Genomic DNA, 21942 nt, shown 5'->3' with positions numbered 1-21942 from the left:
ATCTATCAGATCTAGTCCCTTAAATCTATTTCTCACTTCCACTGTATAATCATAAGGAATTTGATTTAGGTCATATCTGAATGGTCTAGTGGTTCTCCATTCTTTCTTCAATTTAAGTCTGAATTTGGCAATAAGAAGTTCATGATCTGAGCCACAGTCAGCTCCTGGTCTTGTTTTTGCTAACTGTATAGAGCTTCTCCATCTTTGGCTGCAAAGAATATAATCAATCTGATTTCGGTGTTGACCATCTGGTGATGTCCATATGTAGCATCTTCTCTTGTGTTGTTGGAAGAGGGTATTTGCTATGACCAGTGCATTCTCTTGGCAAAACTCTATTAGCCTTTGCCCTTCTTCATTCCATGCTCCAAGGCCAAATTTGGCTGATACTCCAGGTGTTTGTTGACTTCCTACTTTTGTATTCCAGTCCCCTATAATGAGTAGCCATCATGGTCAACAAAAGAGTCTGAAATGCAGTTCAGTTCAGTTCAATTCAGTTCAGTTCAGTTGCTCAGTCGTGTCCGACTCTCCGCGACCCCATGAATCACAGCATGCCAGGCCTCCCTGTCCATCACCAACTCCCGGAGTTCACTCAAACTCATGTCCACAGAGTCGGTGATGCTACTTGGATGCAATCTTAAAAACAACAGAATGATTTCTGTTTGTTTTCAAGGCAAACCATTCAGTATTACAGTAATCCAAGCCTATGCCCCAACCAGTAACGCTAAAAAATTACTGTATGCCAATTCTGTATCTTTAGTGTATTATCACATTTAATCATTACAACTTCCCTGTGAGGACAAGATCTAAACCTTAGAATTAAGTTAAATAAGCTGCAAGAATGCACATGCCTAGTGACTGGTAAAGTGAAGTCTCTCATCCTGGTCTGCCTGCAGTGGTCAGGCTTTTGACCACTGTGTTAGATCTGGATCCTCTTTGTTTCAAACCATACCACCGTACATAACGCCGATGACCAAGTACCCTGTTCTCTCCCATAGGCCCAGGGTGAACAGTTAGCTATATGAAGACTATCACTTCAGGTCTTGTGAAAGTGTGTCTGAGGAGTTGATGAGTGTGCGTTCTGCATTGTAAGACTTCTTCATCTTTAAAGTGTCACTCTGGGGCCCTGCTCCTTCCCATCAGTTTGAGGAAAGCATTTTTCACTTCCTTGTTCCTCAGGCTGTAGGTGACAGGGTTGAGGAAGGCTGTGGCAATGTTATAGAAAAGGGCCATTTTCTTGCCACTGTTTGACAAAGAATCAGAGCCAGGGCTCATGTACGTGATGATGCATGGAATAGCAAACATGGTAACCACAGTGATGTGAGAGGCACAGGTGGAGAAGGCCTTGATCCGCCCCTGGGCTGAGCGGATCTTCATGATGGTGGCAAAGATGTTGATATAGACAAGGACAATCAGGGAGAGTGGGACCACAATGACACTGAAGCCGGTGATGAAGTCCACCAAATCATTGAGGGATGTGTCTGCACAGGCCAGCTTCAGGACCGCAGGGACCTCACAGAGGTAGTGGTCAATTTCATTAGGGCCACAGTAGGGGAGGCGCATAGCAAAGAAGGTATCGGTCAGGCCACCCACCACACCATAGGCTGCACAGATGCCCACCATGAGAAGGCACACCCTACGGCTCATGATGACCTTATACCGGAGAGGGTGGCAGATGGCCACGTACCTGTCCACCGACATGATGGAGAAAAGCCAGGACTCAGTGATCCCAAAGAGGAGGAAGATGTACATCTGGGCCACACATCTAGCAAGAGATATGGCTCTCTTCTTGCTGAGAATATGCACGAGCATCTGGGGCACAGTTGTGGTGGTGTAGCACATGTCCAGCATGGAGAGGACACTGATGAAGAAGTACATGGGTGTGTGGAGGCGTGTGTCCTGGTGGATGAGGGTGATGAGGAGGCTGTTGCTCACAAGGATCAGCAGGTAAAAGACTAGAAAGATGGTGAAGAGCAGAGGACTGGTCCTGGTGTTCGTGGCAAAGCCCAACAGGATGAATTCTGTCACAGTGGACTGGTTGAGTTCCTGCATTTTGCTCTGCCTGTTTAGAGTTTGGGGAATATATAATATTTGGGGTTTTGGTGCCAACGAATTTTCACACTTATTGTTTTTTTTATGTCTCCTAACAGGAAGTTTAAATTAGCAGTTGAGGGTACTACTGGATATGTCCCCATAATAGTGTGAATGATTTTGGGGTTTGGTTTGGGATTAAGTTGAGGGTCATTGTTATGGAACGGAGAAGACCAAGTCAGGGAAGTGCTGTATTCAATGTTCCATTCTGTTACTCCCTTCCTGAGACAGATTTAGTTTTTTCTCTGTTATTCATCCCATTTTCCATTTTTCTTGGGACAACAGAGGTTTCTAAGCCTCGGTTTAAGGATCAGGATTAGGACTATTACACTCATTATTTGGGTGAAGGTTTTTATCACTGTTAGGATTAGCATTAAGTTCAGAATTGGGAATTAAAGTGAATTCTACATGAAGTTTTGACTTCATGTTTAAGATTTACCTTTTTCTAGTGAACAAAACTTTACTGGTGTTCATTAATGATGTCATTGATTCATCATGTTTTTGCCAAAAACTTACCATTTGTTATAAATCAGAGAGGTAAAGAAAAGTTAAAAATAATATAGGTGGAAAAGTGATTTCACACAGTCTACCAAGATAAATTCTAAATATGTCAAAGAGTTTAACACAAAAAATATGATTATGAAGCAACTTAGGAGAAAATACACATGGGTGAATATTTATTTTATGATGGGACAGAGAAAGGCTGTTGGCATCACCAGAATGTTCTAAGTCCTTCAAACTCACAGTGTTGACCCTTTTTCCTCTAATAAGCAAACAAAGAAACATTTGAGTTGCTCTATATTTCCCCAGTATTGCTGAGGGATTCTTGTGCATTTCTGTTCATTTTGCTCTAAAGTCTGTGCTGCTGTTCAATCCTTGACCCCCTAATTGACTTTCTTGTGCCAGTACTGACCTCTTCAGTGGTTCATCCCCATTTTCTTTCTCCTTTGTGCCCCAAAGTTCACCAACACAAGGAGGCTATTTGTCAGACTCATCCTGAAGGTGTAGGTGAAAGGATGATGACTTACACTGACACACAGAACAGAAAACGATTTTACAAATGAACACATATTGCAAAGTCTGTGAGTCATCTGTGCAGCAGATTTTTCCTTTCTATCCTCCAGCCAGCTGTTTCTAACTCCTTCCTGGAACCTCATCTCATCTCTTTTTGGTCTCCCTGCTCTAGGATTCTCCTTACTCCTATTACCAGGGCAACCAGTCACGAACCCCCAATTCCTCTAACTCGTGCTTTTAGACTTTCCTGTGACTCAGAATCACCTGGAGGGCTTGTCAGATGCTGTTGTGCCTCATACCAAGTTGTGTTTGGAAAATCTTGGGTGAAGCCTGGGAATTCTCATTTCTTTTTTTAAAAAATTTTTATTTAATAAATGGTACAAATTCATTTATTAAATAAATGAATTCTCATTTCTATAAGTTGCTAGGTAATGCAGATTCTGGGGGCCACACTTTGAGAACTGATCTACTTAGTTGTAAAGGGAAATTTGATACTTTCACAATTTGCCTGTCTCTATATTATGCGCAAACTGTTATGTCCCCCATGGCCCAGACCAATATTTTCTTTCATGTGAGCATAAAAATAAAGGAAGAAAACTAAAGGAAAAGATGAATGCTCCTGGCTATATAAAAAGGAAATTTTTCTCTAAATTAAAAAAATGAATAATAGTGTTGCATATGTGGAATACAAGTGATTAATATCATTAGAATATAAAGATCACTTCTTCATAAAGAAAATATGAATAATCTATTTACAAAAGAGGAGGTTAATGAACTACAAAAGTTTAAACTTAATAGTAATCAAAGACTGCAAATTAAAACATCAATGAAATAGTTTTAACCTATTAATAATTTAATTGACAAAAAATTATTTTAAAATGATAATATCTGGCATCAACCATCTTACAGTAAAAGAGAAATTCTTCTATATTGATACAAGAATTAATATGGGGATAAATTAATCTTTCTGTAGGAAAATTTGACAGTATGTAATTTCACCTGTCATAGCTCCTTGGAAGAAAAGCTATGTATGACAAACCTAGACAGCATGTTAAAAAGCCGAGACGTCACTTTGCCAATAAAGGTCCAAATGGTCACAGCTATGGTTCTTCCAGTAGTCATGTACTGATGTGAGAGTTAGATCATAAAGATGACTGAGCGCCAAAGGATTGATGCTTTTGAATTGTGCTATTGGAGAAGACTCTTGAGAGTCCCTTGGACTGCAAAGAGATCAAACCAGTCAACCCTAAAGGGAATCAACCGTGAATATTCATTGGAAGGACTGATGCTGAAACTGAAGCTCCAATACTTTGGCCACCTGATGTGAAGAACTGACTCATTGGAAAAGACCCTGATGCTGGGAAAGATTGAAGGCAGGAGGTGAAGGGGATGACAGAGGATGAGATGGTTTGGATGGTGTTACCAACTCGATGGACATGAGTTTGAGCAAGCTCTGGGAGTTGGTAATGGACAGGAAAGTCTGGCATGCTGCAGTCCATGGGGTCACAAACAGTTGCACACAACTGAGTGACTGAACTGAACAGAACTCACCTTTAAGAATTTTGCATAGGGAAAAATGAGAGATGTGGGAATAGACTTTCATCAAGGAGGTTTATTAGAGTATTACTTCTAATGGGTAAAACTGGACAAAACATAAATGTCCTATGACAGGTAATTGGTTAAATCAATTATGGTCTATTGATATGATTAAAACCTTGCAGTCTTTAAGATGGGCTCCCCGGGTGGTTCAGTGGTAAACACCTGCCTGCCAAGCAGGAGACACAGGAGATGAGGGTTTGATCCCTGGGTTGAGAAGATTCCCTGGAGGAGTAAACGGCAACCCACTAAAGTATTCTTGCCTGAAAGATTCCACAGACAGAGGAACCTGTTGGGCTATAGTCCATGTGGTTGCAAGAGTCAGACACAACTGAGCAACTAAGCACGCACACACTAACCTTTAAAATGATGTTTTGTAGATTATTTCAGATTGTTAAGTTAAAAAGCAGAATATGAAACTATATATTGCCCAATCCTAATAGAACAAAGATAATATGCACAGACTAAGAATTGGAAATAATTATACCAAAACATTAACAGTGGTCATTTCTGGTAATTAATTTTATAGGTGATATTTGTTTTTAAAAATTCTTTGTTGTTGGTGGTGTTGAGTTGCTCAGTCATGTCCGACTCTTTGCAACTCCATGGACTGCAGCATGCCAGGCTTCCCTGCCCTCCATCATCTCTCAGAGCCTGTTCAAACTCATGTCCATTGAGTCGGTGCTGCCAACTCAACCAACCATCTCATCCTCTGTTGTCCCCTTCTCCTCCCACCTTCAGTTTTTCCCAGGATCAGGGAATTCTTTGAACTTTCCAATTTTTATACAATAAACATAAATGACTTTTACAACAAGGAATAAAGTGTGAGTGATACTTCAAAGATGGAATATATAGGGGTTTGGCTTCTCCATTCAGACTAGTTAGGTAAAAGGGTGGGTATGAGAGTGGAAAATCAGAGATGGAGAAAGGCATGCTAGACCCAGACAAGACTGGAAGAGGACAGAAGGGAGAGCTTCTCCTTCTTTCTGAGCTGCACTTGGAAATCAGCTTATATAGATTAATACACATACATTTACTGCTTAAGGTAAAAGTCTTTTGGGTAGGAGATAATCCTGAGAGATGGAAACGCTTGAACAAGGTTCTTGGTGATGAGGGGCTGCCTAGTTTTTACCTCCAGCTTGTACCTGCAGGGTTGGGGTAGAGGAGATGTGAGTGATAGGACCCTGCCTCCTGGGACTCTTTGCCCTAAGAAGATTTTGTGTCTTTGTCCTAAATGGAGCCTGGGGACTGATTCCTGCCATTATTTCCCTTGGCTGGTTTGCTGTGTGTCTTAAGGGCCATTTACTTGGCCTCCCTGAACCTCAGGTTCTGACCCTGCCACAGCCAGATTTGACAAAGAAACGTTACCAATGAAAAGTAGTCAGAAATGGATTGTGTGATTGCAAATTCCTGGTAGGGTGAGCCTCTAGTCCCCAGATTGGTTTTAGCTGGGACTGGGAGTACCAGCCTTGTTCCCTGTTAGGATGTAATAGAAATCAGAAAAAAGTTGTTTTCTTTTCACATTGGACCCTTATATTTATCTTCTACTCACATACCTACTCTCCTGCAGCACAGGTTAAGAGACAGAAGACTCAAAGTAGTCTTGAATTTTCACTTTTGACATTGAGAGCCATGATTCTGAGCAGGTACTTGTTTCTTATCTGTAAAAAAAGGAGTTTTATTGCAATAGTACATGATTCTGTCACGATCTGAAGATATGTTTTCTCCTCCCTTCCCCTGTCGTCAGCTCTTTCCTCTTTTCCTGGTACCCTCCTGCAGCATCAGCACCAACCTGCAGGGGCTACGGATGACTGAGAAATAGATAAAATGAGAGAGCAACGAAAGCAGAAAGAATGATGGGAAAAGATAGAGAAGCTCAGAAGGTAAGAAGAGACACAAATACAAGAGGCAAGAAGGCAGAGAGAGGCACTGAGAACCAGAATCTGGGGCAGGGGGCACAAACAGGAAGAGAGGAAGATGGATGGTGGGCGTGTAATTGACATCAACAGGAGGAGAAGAGGGGACTCAGAAGGAGGAAGAAGGTGGGACAACGTTTATTCTCTTTGTGTAAAGAGTGGACAAAAGACTAGAAGAAAGACGCAGAGAGATATGAGACCCAAAGAGGCAGCGGACGGAACAAGATGAAGACACAAGAGGAGAAAGAGGCAGGGAGACAGAGAAAGATAGAAAGGGATGTCGGAGATGCCGGGAAGGTGGAGTGTGAGCCAGGTCTGCGAGAAAGAGGCCCCAGAGGGCTGCGCAGGTTGTGACTGGAACAGCGAAGAGCCTACAGAGACCAGAGAGGGGGAAAGAGAAACAGGCAATCCACAGGGCAGGTGGAGATAGGAAGGGACAAGGCCAGTCTCCCAAGGAGAGAGAAGGATCTGGAAGAGAGGGCAAGGGCAAAAAGAGAGGGGTGACTGCAGAGAAGGGAGAGCAAGACAGAGGGGTGGAGGCAGAGAGAGTGCGAGGGTGAGGGAGATTCACAGACAGTGGAAGAAGGATGGCAGAGAACCAGGCTCCCAGGCTAGACCCAGAAACACTTGTTGAGTCAAGGGGGAGCTCTAGACTAAAGAGAAGAGGTAAAAACGCAGGGTGTCTGGAAATGACTCTACTGCAGGCAAATACAGTAGCGCAGTGAGCAGTAAACATATGTAAGAAAGAAAAGGAAAAGCAGAGACAGAGAGATTATAACAGACCCAGAGACAGATAAAGGGATGGATGAATACACAGAGAAAAAGAGGCAGAGACAGCCATGGACACATCCATATAGATGTGCAGAGAGAGACCGAATTGCAGACCAGGCCGGGCTCCACCCCAGAGCTCCCAGCATGGCTTGGGAGCAGTTGTAGGCTGGCTTGCTCTCCAGAATGGATGGGGCACTGTTGTCACGATCTTATAACTCTTCTGGGAAAAGGATTGTGGGCAGGGCTCCCTCAGATACAGGGGCCATTCGTGAGTGGCATGTGGTTCCAGGGCTCTAGCCAGGAGCCACAGCTTCTGCAGCCCTTTCCTGTGGTCACGGAGGAAGAATCAGAATCCCATTCAGGAACATCACTTTTGCTCAGGCCAGGCCCTCTGGAAGCTCAGGTAGGCAGCCAGAATGTAAGTCTCAGCTGGGACAGGAGTGTTTCTGAAAGGAAGGCGTGTCCTGGGATTCAGGATGTGCTCAGAGGACAGGTCTTTTCTCAGCTGCTCCTCCTTCCTCAAGAAAAGAAAAATGAGCTCCCCTGGGAGGTGTAGGGTGATAAAGGCCATGAAATGGTCCTCTCCCTCTGCCAGATGGCATCCCCAGGGCTCTTTCATCCATTAGAAACTGTAGGCAAAGTGTCTAGGGTCCTGGAACTTTAATCTACAGACATATTAGAGACATGAATGATATTTGAGTCAAAATAGGGATCCCGCAAAATAAAGTTACTGAATAGCTAAATAACTAGTAAGTAAAACTTTTTATCAGTCAGTCAATGGCAATTCATTCAACTCTTAGATAGCATATATTAGAAGTGATATCTTCATTATATTTGATGTAGGACATGGTACATTTTAATAAGTGTCTAGTAAACAACAGTGCCCATGGAGGTCTGAAACTACCCATTGGCCTCTTGAGTCTCAGACCTATAAAGGTGTGTTCTGTCATTTCAAGTCACTTGATGAGAAGCTCTTCTCAAGCAGAATAAAAGCGGCCAGGTACCTTTGTGGCCCCTCACTTGGCAAGAACTGTAACATCAAGGACCTGAGATAGGAAACAGGAAGAATTTGCCTCCTGCCATTTTCAGAGAGTGAGGTAGCAAGGAAGTCTTTGGAGCCCCCTTTTTGATATCTCTGGCCAAGGGGTAGGGAGTTCAGTCCTGCCTGAAGGCAAAAGAGACTTCAGGCTCCATCCTTCCTGAGCGTGAGAAGGTCCCCTGCCCACACAGAGCCCAGGGGGATTGGAGTTACATTTGTTTCTTGGGCCAATATTTCCCCGCAGGAACCAGACTGGGGTTTGGGCTGAAAGTTGGGAGACACACAGGGGAGAGGCTGATGAGAGCAGAGCCCATCTGCAGAGCCTCATTTCTGGGAAAAGCGGTCTCCTTAGATGGGAGCACCAGGCACATTCTAGCCCTCACTGTGTCCTACACTCCCCAGATAAAGTCCCTTCTTTTTCCTCCTTATTGGTCACTCGAGAAATTCCTCCTGGGTGATGGTCTCTCTTCTGCTCCCCATATCCTGATCCTGACCCCAGTGTGGAGTCCACTGCAGCACTGACTAGATCCTGGAGGCCTCTTCCTCCACTGGAGGGGAGTTCAGGGTTTGGTGGTTTCCACGTCCAGCTAAATCTGACTTCAGCTCCCTCTGAGACCCTCAGGTCTCAAAGGAAGGTCTTTGCCTGCCTCCCAGTCTATCTTCTTATCTCTGGCAGGCTGTATCCTTTCTCACATTCCCCTGGCCCAGCCTGGAACTCTCCCAGGCTGCCCACTCCATGCAACCATGGTTTCCAGGTGCGTGACCCACCTCACTTCTCAAATGGCAAGACCTGGATTCAACAACAGGCTCTGGGGGCGGTAAGCATTTCCATGGCTGCTACAGTCAGCTATCTAACCTGCAGTTTTGACTTTCCTCCCCCTGGCCATAGCCCACATTGCTTCCATGTGCAACTCCTTCGTCCAGCTGCCAAAGACCTTCTGGCCCTGAATCTTGTCCACCTCCGCAGCCTTCCCTCTTGCAGATCAAGGAAATCTTTGACACGTTTATTTGAGAAAAACCATAAGGAAAAGACTCATAAGAATCCTATTCATTATAAGTCATTACTATATTCTATTCATCAGAAAAGTGAAAAGAATGCTTTTCAGCAGTGAAAAAAATCAATGAGGAAAAATGTCAAAACGTAATGAATGAGTGAATAAATCAAGTAACAGAAGAATACATACTGTGTAAATGAATTTTAAAAATCATGGAAACAATAAATTGTTTAAGAATTGTGCTATATTTTTCAAAATATTAATAAAAGCAATTAAAAAATTTTAGACCTTAAAATGTTAACTATCGTTGTCTCCAAGTCTAAGATAATAGCTATGTGTTTACATCTATTATATAATTTTAAGAATTTACTTATATGACTTTTGCTACAAAGAAAACAAGTAATAAACTGAGAGAAGATATTTTCTTTTCAAAATATTTATTTATTTGACTGGGCCAGGTTTTAGTTGTGGCATGTGAATCCTTAACTGTGGCATGTGGAATCTAGTTCCCCGACCAGGGATTGAACCCAGGCCCTGTGGACTGAGAGCATGGAGTCTCAGCCATTGAACCACCAGGATAGTTCCCAAGAAGATATATTCAGAGCATGAGAATAATAACGAACATATGATAAGCTGCAAATTAAGAAAAGGTGAACATATCTCATATTCATTGAACAGTTAGTATTTGTTTTTTATTATAATAAGTGCTTCATGTATTATCTCATTTAACTCTTCTTTTTAAAAATATATTTTTATTTATTTATTTTTTTAAAAATTTATTTATTTTAATTGGAGGCTAATTACTTTACAATATTGTATTGGTTTTGCCATACATTGACATGGATATGCCCCAGGTGTACATGTGTTCCCCATCTTGAACCCCCCTCCCACCTCCCTCCCCGTATCATCCCTCTGGGTCATCCCAGTGCACCAGCCCCGAGCATCCTGTGTCATGCATCGAACCTGGACTGGCAATTTGTTTCACATATGATAATATACATGTTTCAATGCCATTCTCCCCAATCATCCCACCCTCGCCCTCTCCCACAGAGTCCAAAAGACTGTTCTATACATCTGTGTCTCTTTTGCAGTCTTGTATACAGGGAAGAAAGCTGATCACCGAAGAATTGATGCTTTTGAACTGTGGTGCTGGAGAAGACTCTTGAGAGCCCCTTGGACTGCAAGGAGATCCAACCAGTCCATTCTAAAGGAGATCAATCCTGGGTGTTCATTGGAAGGACTGATGCTAAAGCTGAAGCTCCAATACTTTGGCTACCTCATGCAAAGAGTTAACTTACTGGAAAAGACTCTGATGCTGGGAGGGATTGGGGGCAGGAGGAGAAGGGGACAACAGAGAATGAGATGGCTGGATGGCATCACCGACTCTGTGGACATGAGTTTGAGTGAACTCTGGGAGTTGGTGATGGACAGGGAAGCCTGGTGTGCTGTGATTCATGGGGTTGCAAAGAGTCGGACACGACTGAGCAGCTGAACTGAACTGAACTGATACAGGGTTATAGTTACCATCTTTCTAAATTCTATATATGTGCATTAGTATACTGTATTGATATTTTTCTTTCTGGCTTACTTCACTCTGTATAATAGGCTCTAGTTTCATCCACCTCATTAGAACTGATTCAAATGTATTCTTCTTAATTGCTGAGTAATACTCCATTGTGTATATGTACCAAAGCTTTCTTATTCATTCATCTGCAGATGAACATCTAGGTTGCTTCCATGTCCTGGCTATTATTAACAGTGCTGCGATGAACATTGGAGTACATGTGTCTCTTTCAATTCTGGTTTCCTTGGTGTGTATGCCCAGGAGTGGGACTACTGGGTCGTATGGCAGTTCTATTTCCAGTTTTTTAAGGAATCTCCACACTGTTCTCTATAGTGGCTGTACTAGTTTGCATTCCAACCAACAGTGTCAGAGGGTTCCCTTTTCTCATTTAACCCTTCTAAAACCCCTCTGGGAGAAGGCAATGGCAACCCACTCCAGTACTCTTGCCTGGAAAATCCGGTGGACGGAGGCTGGTAGGCTGCAGTTCATGGTGTTGCTAAGAGTCAGACACGACTGAGCAACTTCACTTTCACTTTTCACTTTCATGCATTGGAGAAGGAAATGGCAACCCACTCCAGTGTTTTTGCCAGAATTCCAGGGATGGGGGAGCCTGGTGGGCTGCTGTCTATGGGGTCACACAGAGTCATACACGACTGAAGTGGCTTAGCAGCAGTAGTAACGCCCCTCTGAAGTCTATGGTATACTCTTCCCAATCACAGATGAGGCAACTGAGACTCACAGAAGTTAGTAATTTGCCCATCATCACTGAGTTAGTAAAGGGTTAGCTGAGGTTAGAATACAGAAGCCTGACTCCAGGGTTGACTTCACTACTCAATACTACCAATAATCTTATGAAAAGATGTTAAATTCACTAGCAATTTTCCATCTATGAGATAGATAGCAACTTTAGAATGATTGAGACAGATGATATTATCAAGTGTTGATGAGAATGAATGGTGTACATTGGTATAACTACTTAGAAGAATAATTTAGGAGCATCTAATAAATTTGAAAGTTTTAAACTCCACCACATTCACTGGAAAAAATACTTACATATGGAGATATGTCCAAAGACATTTGTCACAGAATTGTTTAAATAGTGAAAAGTTGGAAATGAACAAAAGTTCAATAGTAAAGAATTAGATAAATGAAATGTGGCAAATTAAAATGCTTGTTAAAAAGAATGAGTAAGGGACTTTCCTGGTGGATGAGAATCTGCCTAATGCAGGGGAAATGAGTTTGTTCCCTGGTCTGGGAAAAAGTCTGCATGCCAGGGATTAAGCCCATGTGCCACAACTACTGAGCCTATGCTCTAGAGCCTTCAAGATGGAACAACTTAGCCTGCTCAAACTCCATTTCCATTGAGTCGGTGATGCCATCCAACCATCTCATTCTCTGTCATCTCCTTCTCCTCCTGCCTTCAATCTTTCTCAGCATCAGGGTCTTTTCCAATAAGTCAAATCTTTGCATCAGGTGGCCAAAATATTGGAGTTTCAGCTTCAACATCAGTCCTTCCAATGAACACCCAGGACTGACCTCTTTTAGGATGGACTGGTTGGATCTTCTTGCAGTCCAAGGGACTCTCAAGAGTCTTCTCCAGCACCACAGTTCAAAAGCATCAGTTCTTCGGTGCTCAGCTTTCTTTACAGTCCAACTCTCACATCCATACATGACTAGTGGAAAAACCATAGCCTTGACTAGATGGACCTTTGTTGGCAAAGTAATGTCTTTGCTTTTTAATATGCTGTCTAGGTTGATCATAACTTTCCTTCCAAGGAGTAAACGTCTTTCAATTTCATGGCTTCAGTCACCATCTGCAGTGATTTTGGAGCCCAAAAAACTAGTCAGCCACTGTTTCCACTGTTTCCCCATCTATCTTCTATGAAGCGATGGGACTGGATGCCATGATCTTAGTTTTCTGAATGTTGAGCTTTAAGCCAACATTTTCACTCTCCTCTTTCGCTTTCATCAAGAGGCTCTTTAGTTCTTCACTTTCTGCCATAAGAATGGTGTCATCTGCGTATCTGAGGCTATTGATATTTCTCCCAGCAATCTTGATTCCAGCTTGTGCTTCTTCCAGCCCAGTGTTCCTCATGATGTACTCTGCATATAAGTTAAATAAGCAGGGTGACAATGTACAACCTTGACGTACTCCTTTTCCTATTTGGAACCAGTCTGTTGTTCCATGTCCAGTTCTAACTGTTGCTTCCTGACCTGCATACAGACTTCTTAAGAGGCAGGTCAGGTGGTCTGGTATTCCCATCTCTTTCAGATCTTTCAACAGTTTATTGTGATCCAAAGAGTCAAAGGCTTTGGCATAGTCAATAAAGCAGAAATAGATGTTTTTCTGGAACTCTCTTGCTTTTTTGACGATCCACCAGATGTTGGCAATTTGATTTCTGGTTCCTCTGCCTTTTCTTAAACCAGCTAGAGCTTCTGGAAGTTCACGGTTCATGTATTGCTGAAGCCTGGCTTGGAGAATTTTGAGCATGACTTTACTAGCGTGAGAGATGAGTGCAATTGTGCGGTAGTTTGAGCATTCTTCGGCATTGCCTTTCTTTGGGATTGGAATGAAGACTGGCCTTTTCCAGTCCTGTGATCACTGGTGAGTTTTCCAAATTTGCTGGCATATTGAGTGCAGCACTTTCACAGCATCATCTTTTAGGATTTGAAACAGCTCAACTGGAATTCCATCACCTCCACTAGCTTTGTTCGTAGTGATGCTTCCTAAGGACCACTTGACTTCACATTCCAGTATGTCTGGCTCTAGGTGAGTGATCACACCATCATGATTATCTGGGTCATGAAGATCTTTTTTTGTACAGTTCTTCTGTGTATTCTTGCCACCTCTTCTTATTATCTTCTGCTTCTGTTAGGTCCCTACCATCTGTCCTTTATTGAGCCCATCTTTGCATGAAATGTTTCCTTGGTGTCTCTAATTTTCTTGAAGAGGCCTCTAGTCTTTCCCATTCAATTGTTTCCCTCTATTTCTTTGTATTGACCACTGAGGAAGGCTTTCTTATCTCTCCTTGCTATTCTTTGGAACTCTGCATTCAAATATTACTCAGCTATTAAAAAGAATGCATTTGAATCAGTTCTAATGAGGTGGATGAAACTGGAGCCTATTATTCAAAGTGAAGTAAATCAGAAAGAAAAACACCAATACAGTATATTAAGCTATAAATATGGAATTTAGAAGGATGGTAACGATGACCCTATATTCAGGAAAATAAAAGAGACACAGATGTAAAGAACAGACTTTTGGACTCTGTGGGAGAAGGTGACGGTGGAATGATTTGAGAGAATAGCTTTGAAACATGTATACTACCATATTTGAAATAGATTGCCAGTTCAGGTTCGATGCATGAGACAGGGCGCTCAGGGCTGGTGCACTGGGATGACCCTGAGGGATGGGATGGGGAGGGAGGTGGGAGGGGAGTTCAGGATCAGAGACACATGTCCACCCATGGCTGATTCATGTCAATGTATGGGAAAAGCCACTACAATATTGTAAACTAATTAGCCTCCAATTGAAATAAATAAATTAAGTTAAAAAAACAGAAAATTAACATGTGATACAGTATTATTAACTAAAGTACAGATTTTATCCACATTTCATGAAATTTTATGCTAGTGTCCATTGTTTGTTTTCATATCTTATTCAAGATTTCACATTATACTTAGTTGCACTGAGTAGCTACAGCTGCATGCAATAAATTCTGATAAATTCTCTTTTCATTTTGATTTTCTTATGAATATCTCTAATTTTTCTTGTTATGGCTTCTTAGATACACACAACATTTAAAAGCAGACATTTAATTTTCAAATACATGTTTTTAAAGTATCTTCAGTATTAATTTCTCATTTTTATATTAATTTCTTATTTTAATGCTTTCTTCTTTGCAATCACCCTTTATGTTTTTTCAAACTTTTCACTTTATTGAGGCTTTCAATGGCAAAGTCAAAGATCTCTCTTGATAAGTGTCACATTGCACTTGAAATTACGTGGGTAATTTTCAAATATCTTTTGATATTGATTTCTAACATAGTTCCATAGTGATAAGAGAACAGACTCTGTATAATTTCAATACCTTTAGCCCATGAAATGTTTGTACCTTGTTTTATGTCCCTGGATATGTTCCAGTATCTCCTAGTTTAGTCTAAGGGAACTTGAACAGAATTTGTATCCTGCTGTTGTGTGAAAATTATTTAAATTTTAATCATGTTGAATTGGCTCATAGTGATTTTCAGGTCTACTATCCTTCTACTTATTTGAGTATTCATTCTATTAATTTTTGGCAGCTTGTTATTTACTCCAACTAAAAATTTTAATTTATTTACTTAAAGATGATTGTAATATATAGTGGAAATATGTGTAACTTTGTTCTGTATTTTCCAAGTCTCCTATAAGTGTGTTATCATACTTTCATAGTTTAAAATTTTAAAAAAGGAAGCAGAAAGTAAATAAATGTTAATTGTAGTTATCTCCAAATCTAAGGTAACAGTTTTTTGTTTGTATTTATAAATGCAAAGTTTTCAGAATACATATATACTACTTTTGCAATAATGAAAACAAGTAATAGACTTGGACAAGTTTTTTTTTTTTCTAATTTTTATACATTTGGCTTTTCCAGGTCTTAGGCAGGTGAACTCTTAATTTTGATCTGTGGAATCTAGTTCCTCCACCAGGAATTGGACCCAGGCTGCCTGCATTAGAGTACAGAGGTCCAGTCATTGAACTTCCATGAAAGTTCCCAAGAAGATATTTTCAGTACGTGTAATAGAGAAAGAATAAAGCTAAAATATTTAATGACCTATAAATAAGAAAAAGTAAACATATCTTCTATTCATTGAACACTTACTATTTTTTATTATGCTAAATGCTCTACTTGTATTATCTCATTTAATCCTTCTAACACCCCTCTGAGATCTATAATATATTCTTCCCTTTAACAGATGACGAAGCCGAGACTCACAGAAGTTAGGTAACTAGCCCATCATCACTGAGTTAGTAAAGGGTTAGCTGAGGTTAGAATACAGAAGTCTGACTCCAGGGCTGACTTCACCTACACAATACTACCAACAGTCTTATGAAAAGATGTTAAATTCATTAGCAATTAAGGGATTATAAGTGAAACGAAAAACGTCACCAGTTTCCATCTATGAGATAGACTCTATTAGAATGGTTTAGATAAATAACATTAGCAAGGGTTGATGAGAATGAAAGTTGTGGATTGGTATCGATACTTAGAAGAATAATTCAGGGGTATCTAGTAACCAGTAACACTGAAGAAGCCAAAGTTGAACGGTTCTATGAAGACCTACAAGACCTTTTAGAACTAACACCCAAAAAAGATGTCCTTTTCATTCTAGGGGACTGGAATGCAAAAGTAGGAAGTCAAAAACACCTGGAGTAACAGGCAAATTTGACCTTGGGGCACAGAATGAAGCAGGGCAAAGGCTAATAGAGTTTTGCCAAGAGAACGCACTGGTCATAGCAAACACCCTCTTCCAACAACACAAGAGAAGACTCTACACATGGACATCACCAGAGGGTCAACACCGAAATCAGATTGATTATATTCTTTGCAGCCAAAGATGGAAAAGCTGTATACAGTTAGCAAAAACAAGACCAGGAGCTGACTGTGGCTCAGGTCATGAACTCCTTATTGCCAAATTCAGACTTAAATTGAAGAAAGTAGGGAAAGCCACTAGACCATTCAGATATGACCTAAATCAAATCCCTTATGATTATACAGTGGAAGTGAGAAATAGATTTAAGGGACTAGATCTGATAGATAGAGTGCCTGATGAACTCTGGACAGAGGTTCGTGACATTGTACAGGAGACAGGGACCAAGACCATCCCCATGGAAAAGAGATGCAAAAAAGCAAACTGGCTGTCTGAGGAGGCCTTAAAAGTAGCTGTGAAAAGAAGAGAAGTGAAAAGCAAAGGAGAAAGGGAAAGATATAAGCATCTGAATGCAGAGTTCCAAAGAATAGCAAGGAGAGATAAGAAAGCCTTCCTCAGTGATCAATGCAAAGAAATAGAGGAAAACAACAGAATGGGAAAGACAAGATATCTCTTCAAGAAAAATAGAGATTCCAAGGGAACATTTCATGCAAAGATGGGCTCGATAAAGGAAAAAATGGTATGGACCTAACAGAAGCAGAAGATATTAAGAAGAGGTGGCAAGAATACACAGAAGAACTGTACAAAAAAGATCTTCACGACCAAGATAGTCATGATAACGTGATCACTGACCTAGAGCTAGACATCTTGGAATGTGAAGTCAAGTGGGCCTTAGAAAGCATCACTACGAACAAAGCTAGTGGAGGTGATGGGATTCCCGTTGAGCTATTTCAAATCTTGAAAGATGATGCGGTGAAAGTGCTGCACTCAATATGCCAGAAAATTTGGAAAACTCACCAGTGGCCACAGGATTGGAAAAGGTCAGTCTTCATTCCAATCCCAAAGAAAGGCAATGCCAAAGAATGCTCAAACTATCGCACAATTGCACTCATCTCACACGCTAGTAAAGTCATGCTCAAAATTCTCCAAGCCAGGCTTCAGCAATATGTGAACCGTGAACTCCCAGATGTTCAAGCAGGTTTTAGAAAAGGCAGAGGCACCAGAGATCAAATTGCCAACATCCGCTGGATCATGGAGAAAGCAAGACAGTTCCAGAAAAACATCTATTTCTGCTTCTTTGACTATGCCAAAGCCTTTGACTGTGTGGATCACAATAAACTGTGGAACATTCTGAAAGAGATGGGCATACCAGACCACCTGACCTGCCTCTTGAGAAACCTGTATGCAGGTCAGGAAGCAACAGTCAGAACTGGACATGGAACAAACTGGTTCCAAATAGGAAAAGGAGTATACGTCAAGGCTGTATATTGTCACCTTGCTTATTTAACTTATATGCAGAGTCCATAAAGAGGAACGCTAGGCTGGAAGAAGCACAAGCTGGAAACAAGATTGCTGGGAGAAATGTCAATAACCTCAGATATGGAGATGACACCACCCTTATGGCAGAAAGTGAAGAGGAACTCAAAAGCCTCTTGATGAAAGTGAAAGAGGAGAGTGAAAAGGTTGGCTTGAAGCTCAACATTCAGAAAACAAAGATCATGGCATCTGGTCCCATCACTTCATGGGAAATAGATGGAAAAACAGTGGAAACAGTGTCAGACTTTATTTTTTGGGGCTCCAAAATCACTGCGGATGCTGATTGCAGCCATGAAATTAAAAGACGCTTACTCCTTGGAAGGAAAGTTATGACCAACCTTGACAATATATTAAAAAGCAAGACATTACTTTGCCAACCAGGGTCCATCTAGTCAAGGCTATGGTTTTTCCCGTGGTCATGTATGGATGTGAGAGTTGGACTGTGAAGAAAGCTGATCGCCGAAGAATTGATGCTTTTGAACTGTGGTGTTGGAGAAGACTCTTGAGAGTCCCTTGGACTGCAAGGAGATCCAACCAGTCCATTCTAAAGGAGATCAATCCTGGGTGTTCATTGGAAGGACTGATGCTAAAGCTGAAACTGCAATACTTTGGCCACCTCATGAGACGAGTTGACTCACTGGAAAAGACTCTGATGCTGGGAAAGGTTGGGGGTGGGAGGAGAAGGGGACGACAGAGAATGAGATGGCTGGATGGCATCACCGACTCTGTGGACATGAGTTTGAGTGAACTCCGGGAGTTGGTGATGGACAGGGAGGCCTGGCGTGCTGTGATTCATGGGGTCGCAGAGAGTTGGACACGACTGAGCGACTGAACTGAACTGAGTAAATTCCAGTGTTCCTGCCTGGAGAATCCCAGGGAAGGGGGAGCCTGGTGGGCTGCCATCTATGTGGTTGCACAGAGTCGGACACGACTGAAGTGACTTAGCAGCAGCAGCAGCAGAAAATTGGAAAGTTCTAAAAACTGCTACATTCACTGCTATACATACGTCTTGGGGAAAATTTTTACATATGGAGAAATGTCCAAAGAAATTTATCACAATATTATTTAAATAGCAAAAAATTAGAAGTAAAAAAATTTCCAATGATTAAGAATTAGATAAATGAGATGAGGTAAAATGTTTAAATTCTTCTTAAGAGAATGATTTAGACCTTTAAGTATCCAGTGGGGGATGTCAGAACCATGATGTTGAGTTAAATTTGTTCATAGTGGCACTGATATCTTGATACCATTATAAAATGTTAAGTTTATACAAAAACAATTTTGTCTATTGATTATGGATGTGATTACATGTAAGCAAAACTTTGAAACACAGAGAATAGACTTCAATCTAATAAAAGTGGTTGATTCAGAGAAGCTGGAAATAGTCAAAGAGCATTTCAATTTTATCTGTAATTATTTAACCCTTTTCTAAAGTATAAAAAAGACTCAGACTAAATATGGCAAAATATTAACATATTTATTTTGAGTGTGAGAAAACAGGGTCTTTGCTATATTCTTTTGTATAATTTCTTTCTGCATATTTCTGACTCTGTCTGATATCTCATTATATACATAAACATAAAAAGAGAGATATATAGGAAACTTTCCTGCTGGTCCTGGTTAAGAATCCATGCTTCCAATTCAGGGGACCCAGGTTCTATCTCTGATCAGGGATGTAATATCCCACATATCCCCATATGGGGCAACTAAGACCCAGGCATCAACTACAGAACCCGCGTGCCACAACTAGAGAAGCGCATGTGCCACAGCGAAGACTCAGCCAAAGACACACAATGAAGAAGAGAAAAAAAAAAAAAGATGCAGGTGTATATACATGTATTTTCTTTTATGAAATGTATATTATTTTTCTGAAAATAAAAGTGATATTGAAATTATAAAATCAGCTAAGAGTTAGTTTCACAAGTTGAAGAATATTATTAGCCATATTGTTCTACAGATGTGTCTAAAATAACCCTAACTTAGATTTGATACCACCAAGTACAAAAAGCAATGCTAATATTACTTCTGAGTGCTTGTCAGAGAGTAACACAAGACTGTTCCTACATAATCTGTCTACTGTTTTTGTCATCTTCACCCCCAGTCCTTTACACCACTGAAAAGCACATATGCATGTTAAACACTTGGCCATAATATATTGAACTGACATAATTTTCCAGAGTTGAGGAGAGAACCAAGGAAAAACAATAAAGCAATAACCTTGGACCATAAGGACATACTTACTGTAAATCAAATCCTTCGTCTTAAATCCTCGACTGAGTCTGTGGGCGGTAGCAGCTGAAAATTTTCCAACCAGTGGGGAGAACTTCAGAGTGACCTCACCCTTTTTGGGTAGCTCAAAGAAAATGGCCAGAAATGCTGGCCAGAACCTGATGTACTTTCATGATACCACATGAGCCTCATCAAGTCGGCCCATGATTCTGGACAACTCTGAAACATCCTGGGTCATTGAGCTGTCCCTCTCTGGCCAAGTGCTTTCAGAAAGGCCCTCTTTACATCTTTGTTCCGGAGACTATAGATAATGGGGTTGAGGAAGGCAGAGACAACATTGTAGAAAAGAGCCAGCTTCTTGTCCCTCTCTGGGTCATACCAGGAGCCAGGCCTCATGTACATGATCGTGGCTGGCCCATAGAACATGGTGACCACGGTGATGTGGGAAGCACACGTGGAGAAGGACTTGAGTCTCCCCTGGGGTGAGTGGATGCTTAAGATGGAGACAAAGATGAGAACATAAGAGACCAGGATGAAAGAAAGTGGTATCAAAAGCAAGATGAAACCCAAGACGAAGTCCAACCGGTCATTGAGGGATGTGTCTGCACAAGCCAACTTCAGAACAGCAGGGACCTCACAGAAGAAGTGGTTTATCTTGTAGGGGCCACAATAAGGCAGACGCATGGTGAAGACAGTATAGATCAGGGCCCCAGCTATGCTAATGAGCCAACAGACTGTGACCATCTTGATACATATAGGACGACTCATCAGTAGAGTATAGTGAAGGGGGAAGCAGATGGCCATATACCTGTCATAGGCCATAATGGCATAGAGGACACACTCAGCAATGCCCAGGATCAAGAAGATGAACATCTGGGCTGCACAAGCTCCCCAGGAAATGGTCCTCCTTGGATATACCAGATTAACCAACATTTGGGGCACAGTGGTGGTGACATAGCTCATGTCTACCAGGGAGAGGATGCAGAGGAAGAAGTACATAGGTGTGTGGAGGTGTGTATCCAAGTAGATCAGGGTGATGATGAGTCCGTTGCCCAGAATGGTGATGAAGTAGAGGATAAGGAAGAACGTGAACAGAGCCATTCTGACCTGAGACTCACTGGAGAAGCCAAGGAGGATGAACTCAGACACGGAACTGTGGTTCTCCTTGCCAAGGCTCTGCATTTTGTGGTCTGCCTATCAAGGAGAAAAAGACTGGTCCGTTCTGTCCTCAGCCTTGGGGAAAGGAGGACACAGATGACTGAACCAGAGCCACACAGCCCCTTGCACAGTAGCTTGAGATTCAGTCAAATCTTTGTTGAGTTGGGTGAAAAGGTGTGGCAAACTAGGGCAGCTCCTGAACTGGGAGAGCCATCAGAAGATCTGGATTCATGCCTGTAACAGAATATAAGATGCCTGAGTGCTATATATGAACCCACCTTCACCTATAGAAGGCAAGGCATTAGGTAGCTATGTCTGAAGCAGGGGAACCCAGACAGCCTCTGATCACTGCTGAATGCTTCCAAGTGCATATACTTGTCTTGGTCTGGAGAACAATTCTCTGCTGAAAACTTTAAATGATGACACTGAAAGTCTGTGTCACTGGGCTGTCGGTGCTTGAGGTACAGTCAACCCAGAGCTGCTGTGCTGGTGACCCGAAGTCACAGGGGAGCTGGAGTTGTAGAGAACAGTGGAGGTCTTACAAAGATGAGAGCCGACATGCTGGGAAGGAGAGAGCAGAGACCTCACAGCCCCAAGAAATGGAAAGAGTGATTTTGATTCCTA

The 21942-nt window shown here is 41.7% G+C and overlaps 2 protein-coding genes across 2 annotated transcripts; both read right to left on the bottom strand.

The window, feature by feature from the left end:
• Nucleotides 1–1110: 1110 nt before the first annotated feature.
• LOC129541259 (olfactory receptor 2D3-like) lies at nt 1111–2049 on the bottom strand. The gene has a single exon (XM_055403039.2). The coding sequence runs from the start codon at nt 2047–2049 to the stop codon at nt 1111–1113; it is 939 nt and encodes a 312-aa protein (XP_055259014.1).
• An 18345-nt stretch (nt 2050–20394) lies between these two features.
• LOC129541271 (olfactory receptor 2A12-like) lies at nt 20395–21342 on the bottom strand. The gene has a single exon (XM_055403056.2). It carries the CDS (start codon nt 21340–21342, stop codon nt 20395–20397), a length of 948 nt encoding a protein of 315 aa, XP_055259031.2.
• Nucleotides 21343–21942: the final 600 nt, after the last annotated feature.

This window comes from Moschus berezovskii, chromosome 4, assembly GCF_049115385.1.
Source record: "Moschus berezovskii isolate FMDL1 chromosome 4, NW_MosBer_1.0, whole genome shotgun sequence".
Taxonomy (NCBI): domain Eukaryota; kingdom Metazoa; phylum Chordata; class Mammalia; order Artiodactyla; family Moschidae; genus Moschus; species Moschus berezovskii.
The sequence above is the reverse complement of the archived record's forward strand: the minus strand, read 5'-3'. Positions and strand labels throughout refer to the sequence as shown.

Coding starts and splice junctions, on each gene's coding strand:
- LOC129541259 (XM_055403039.2), bottom strand. CDS start 2,049: ATGCAGGAACTCAACCAGTCCACTGTGACAGAATTCATCCTGTTGGGC.
- LOC129541271 (XM_055403056.2), bottom strand. CDS start 21,342: ATGCAGAGCCTTGGCAAGGAGAACCACAGTTCCGTGTCTGAGTTCATC.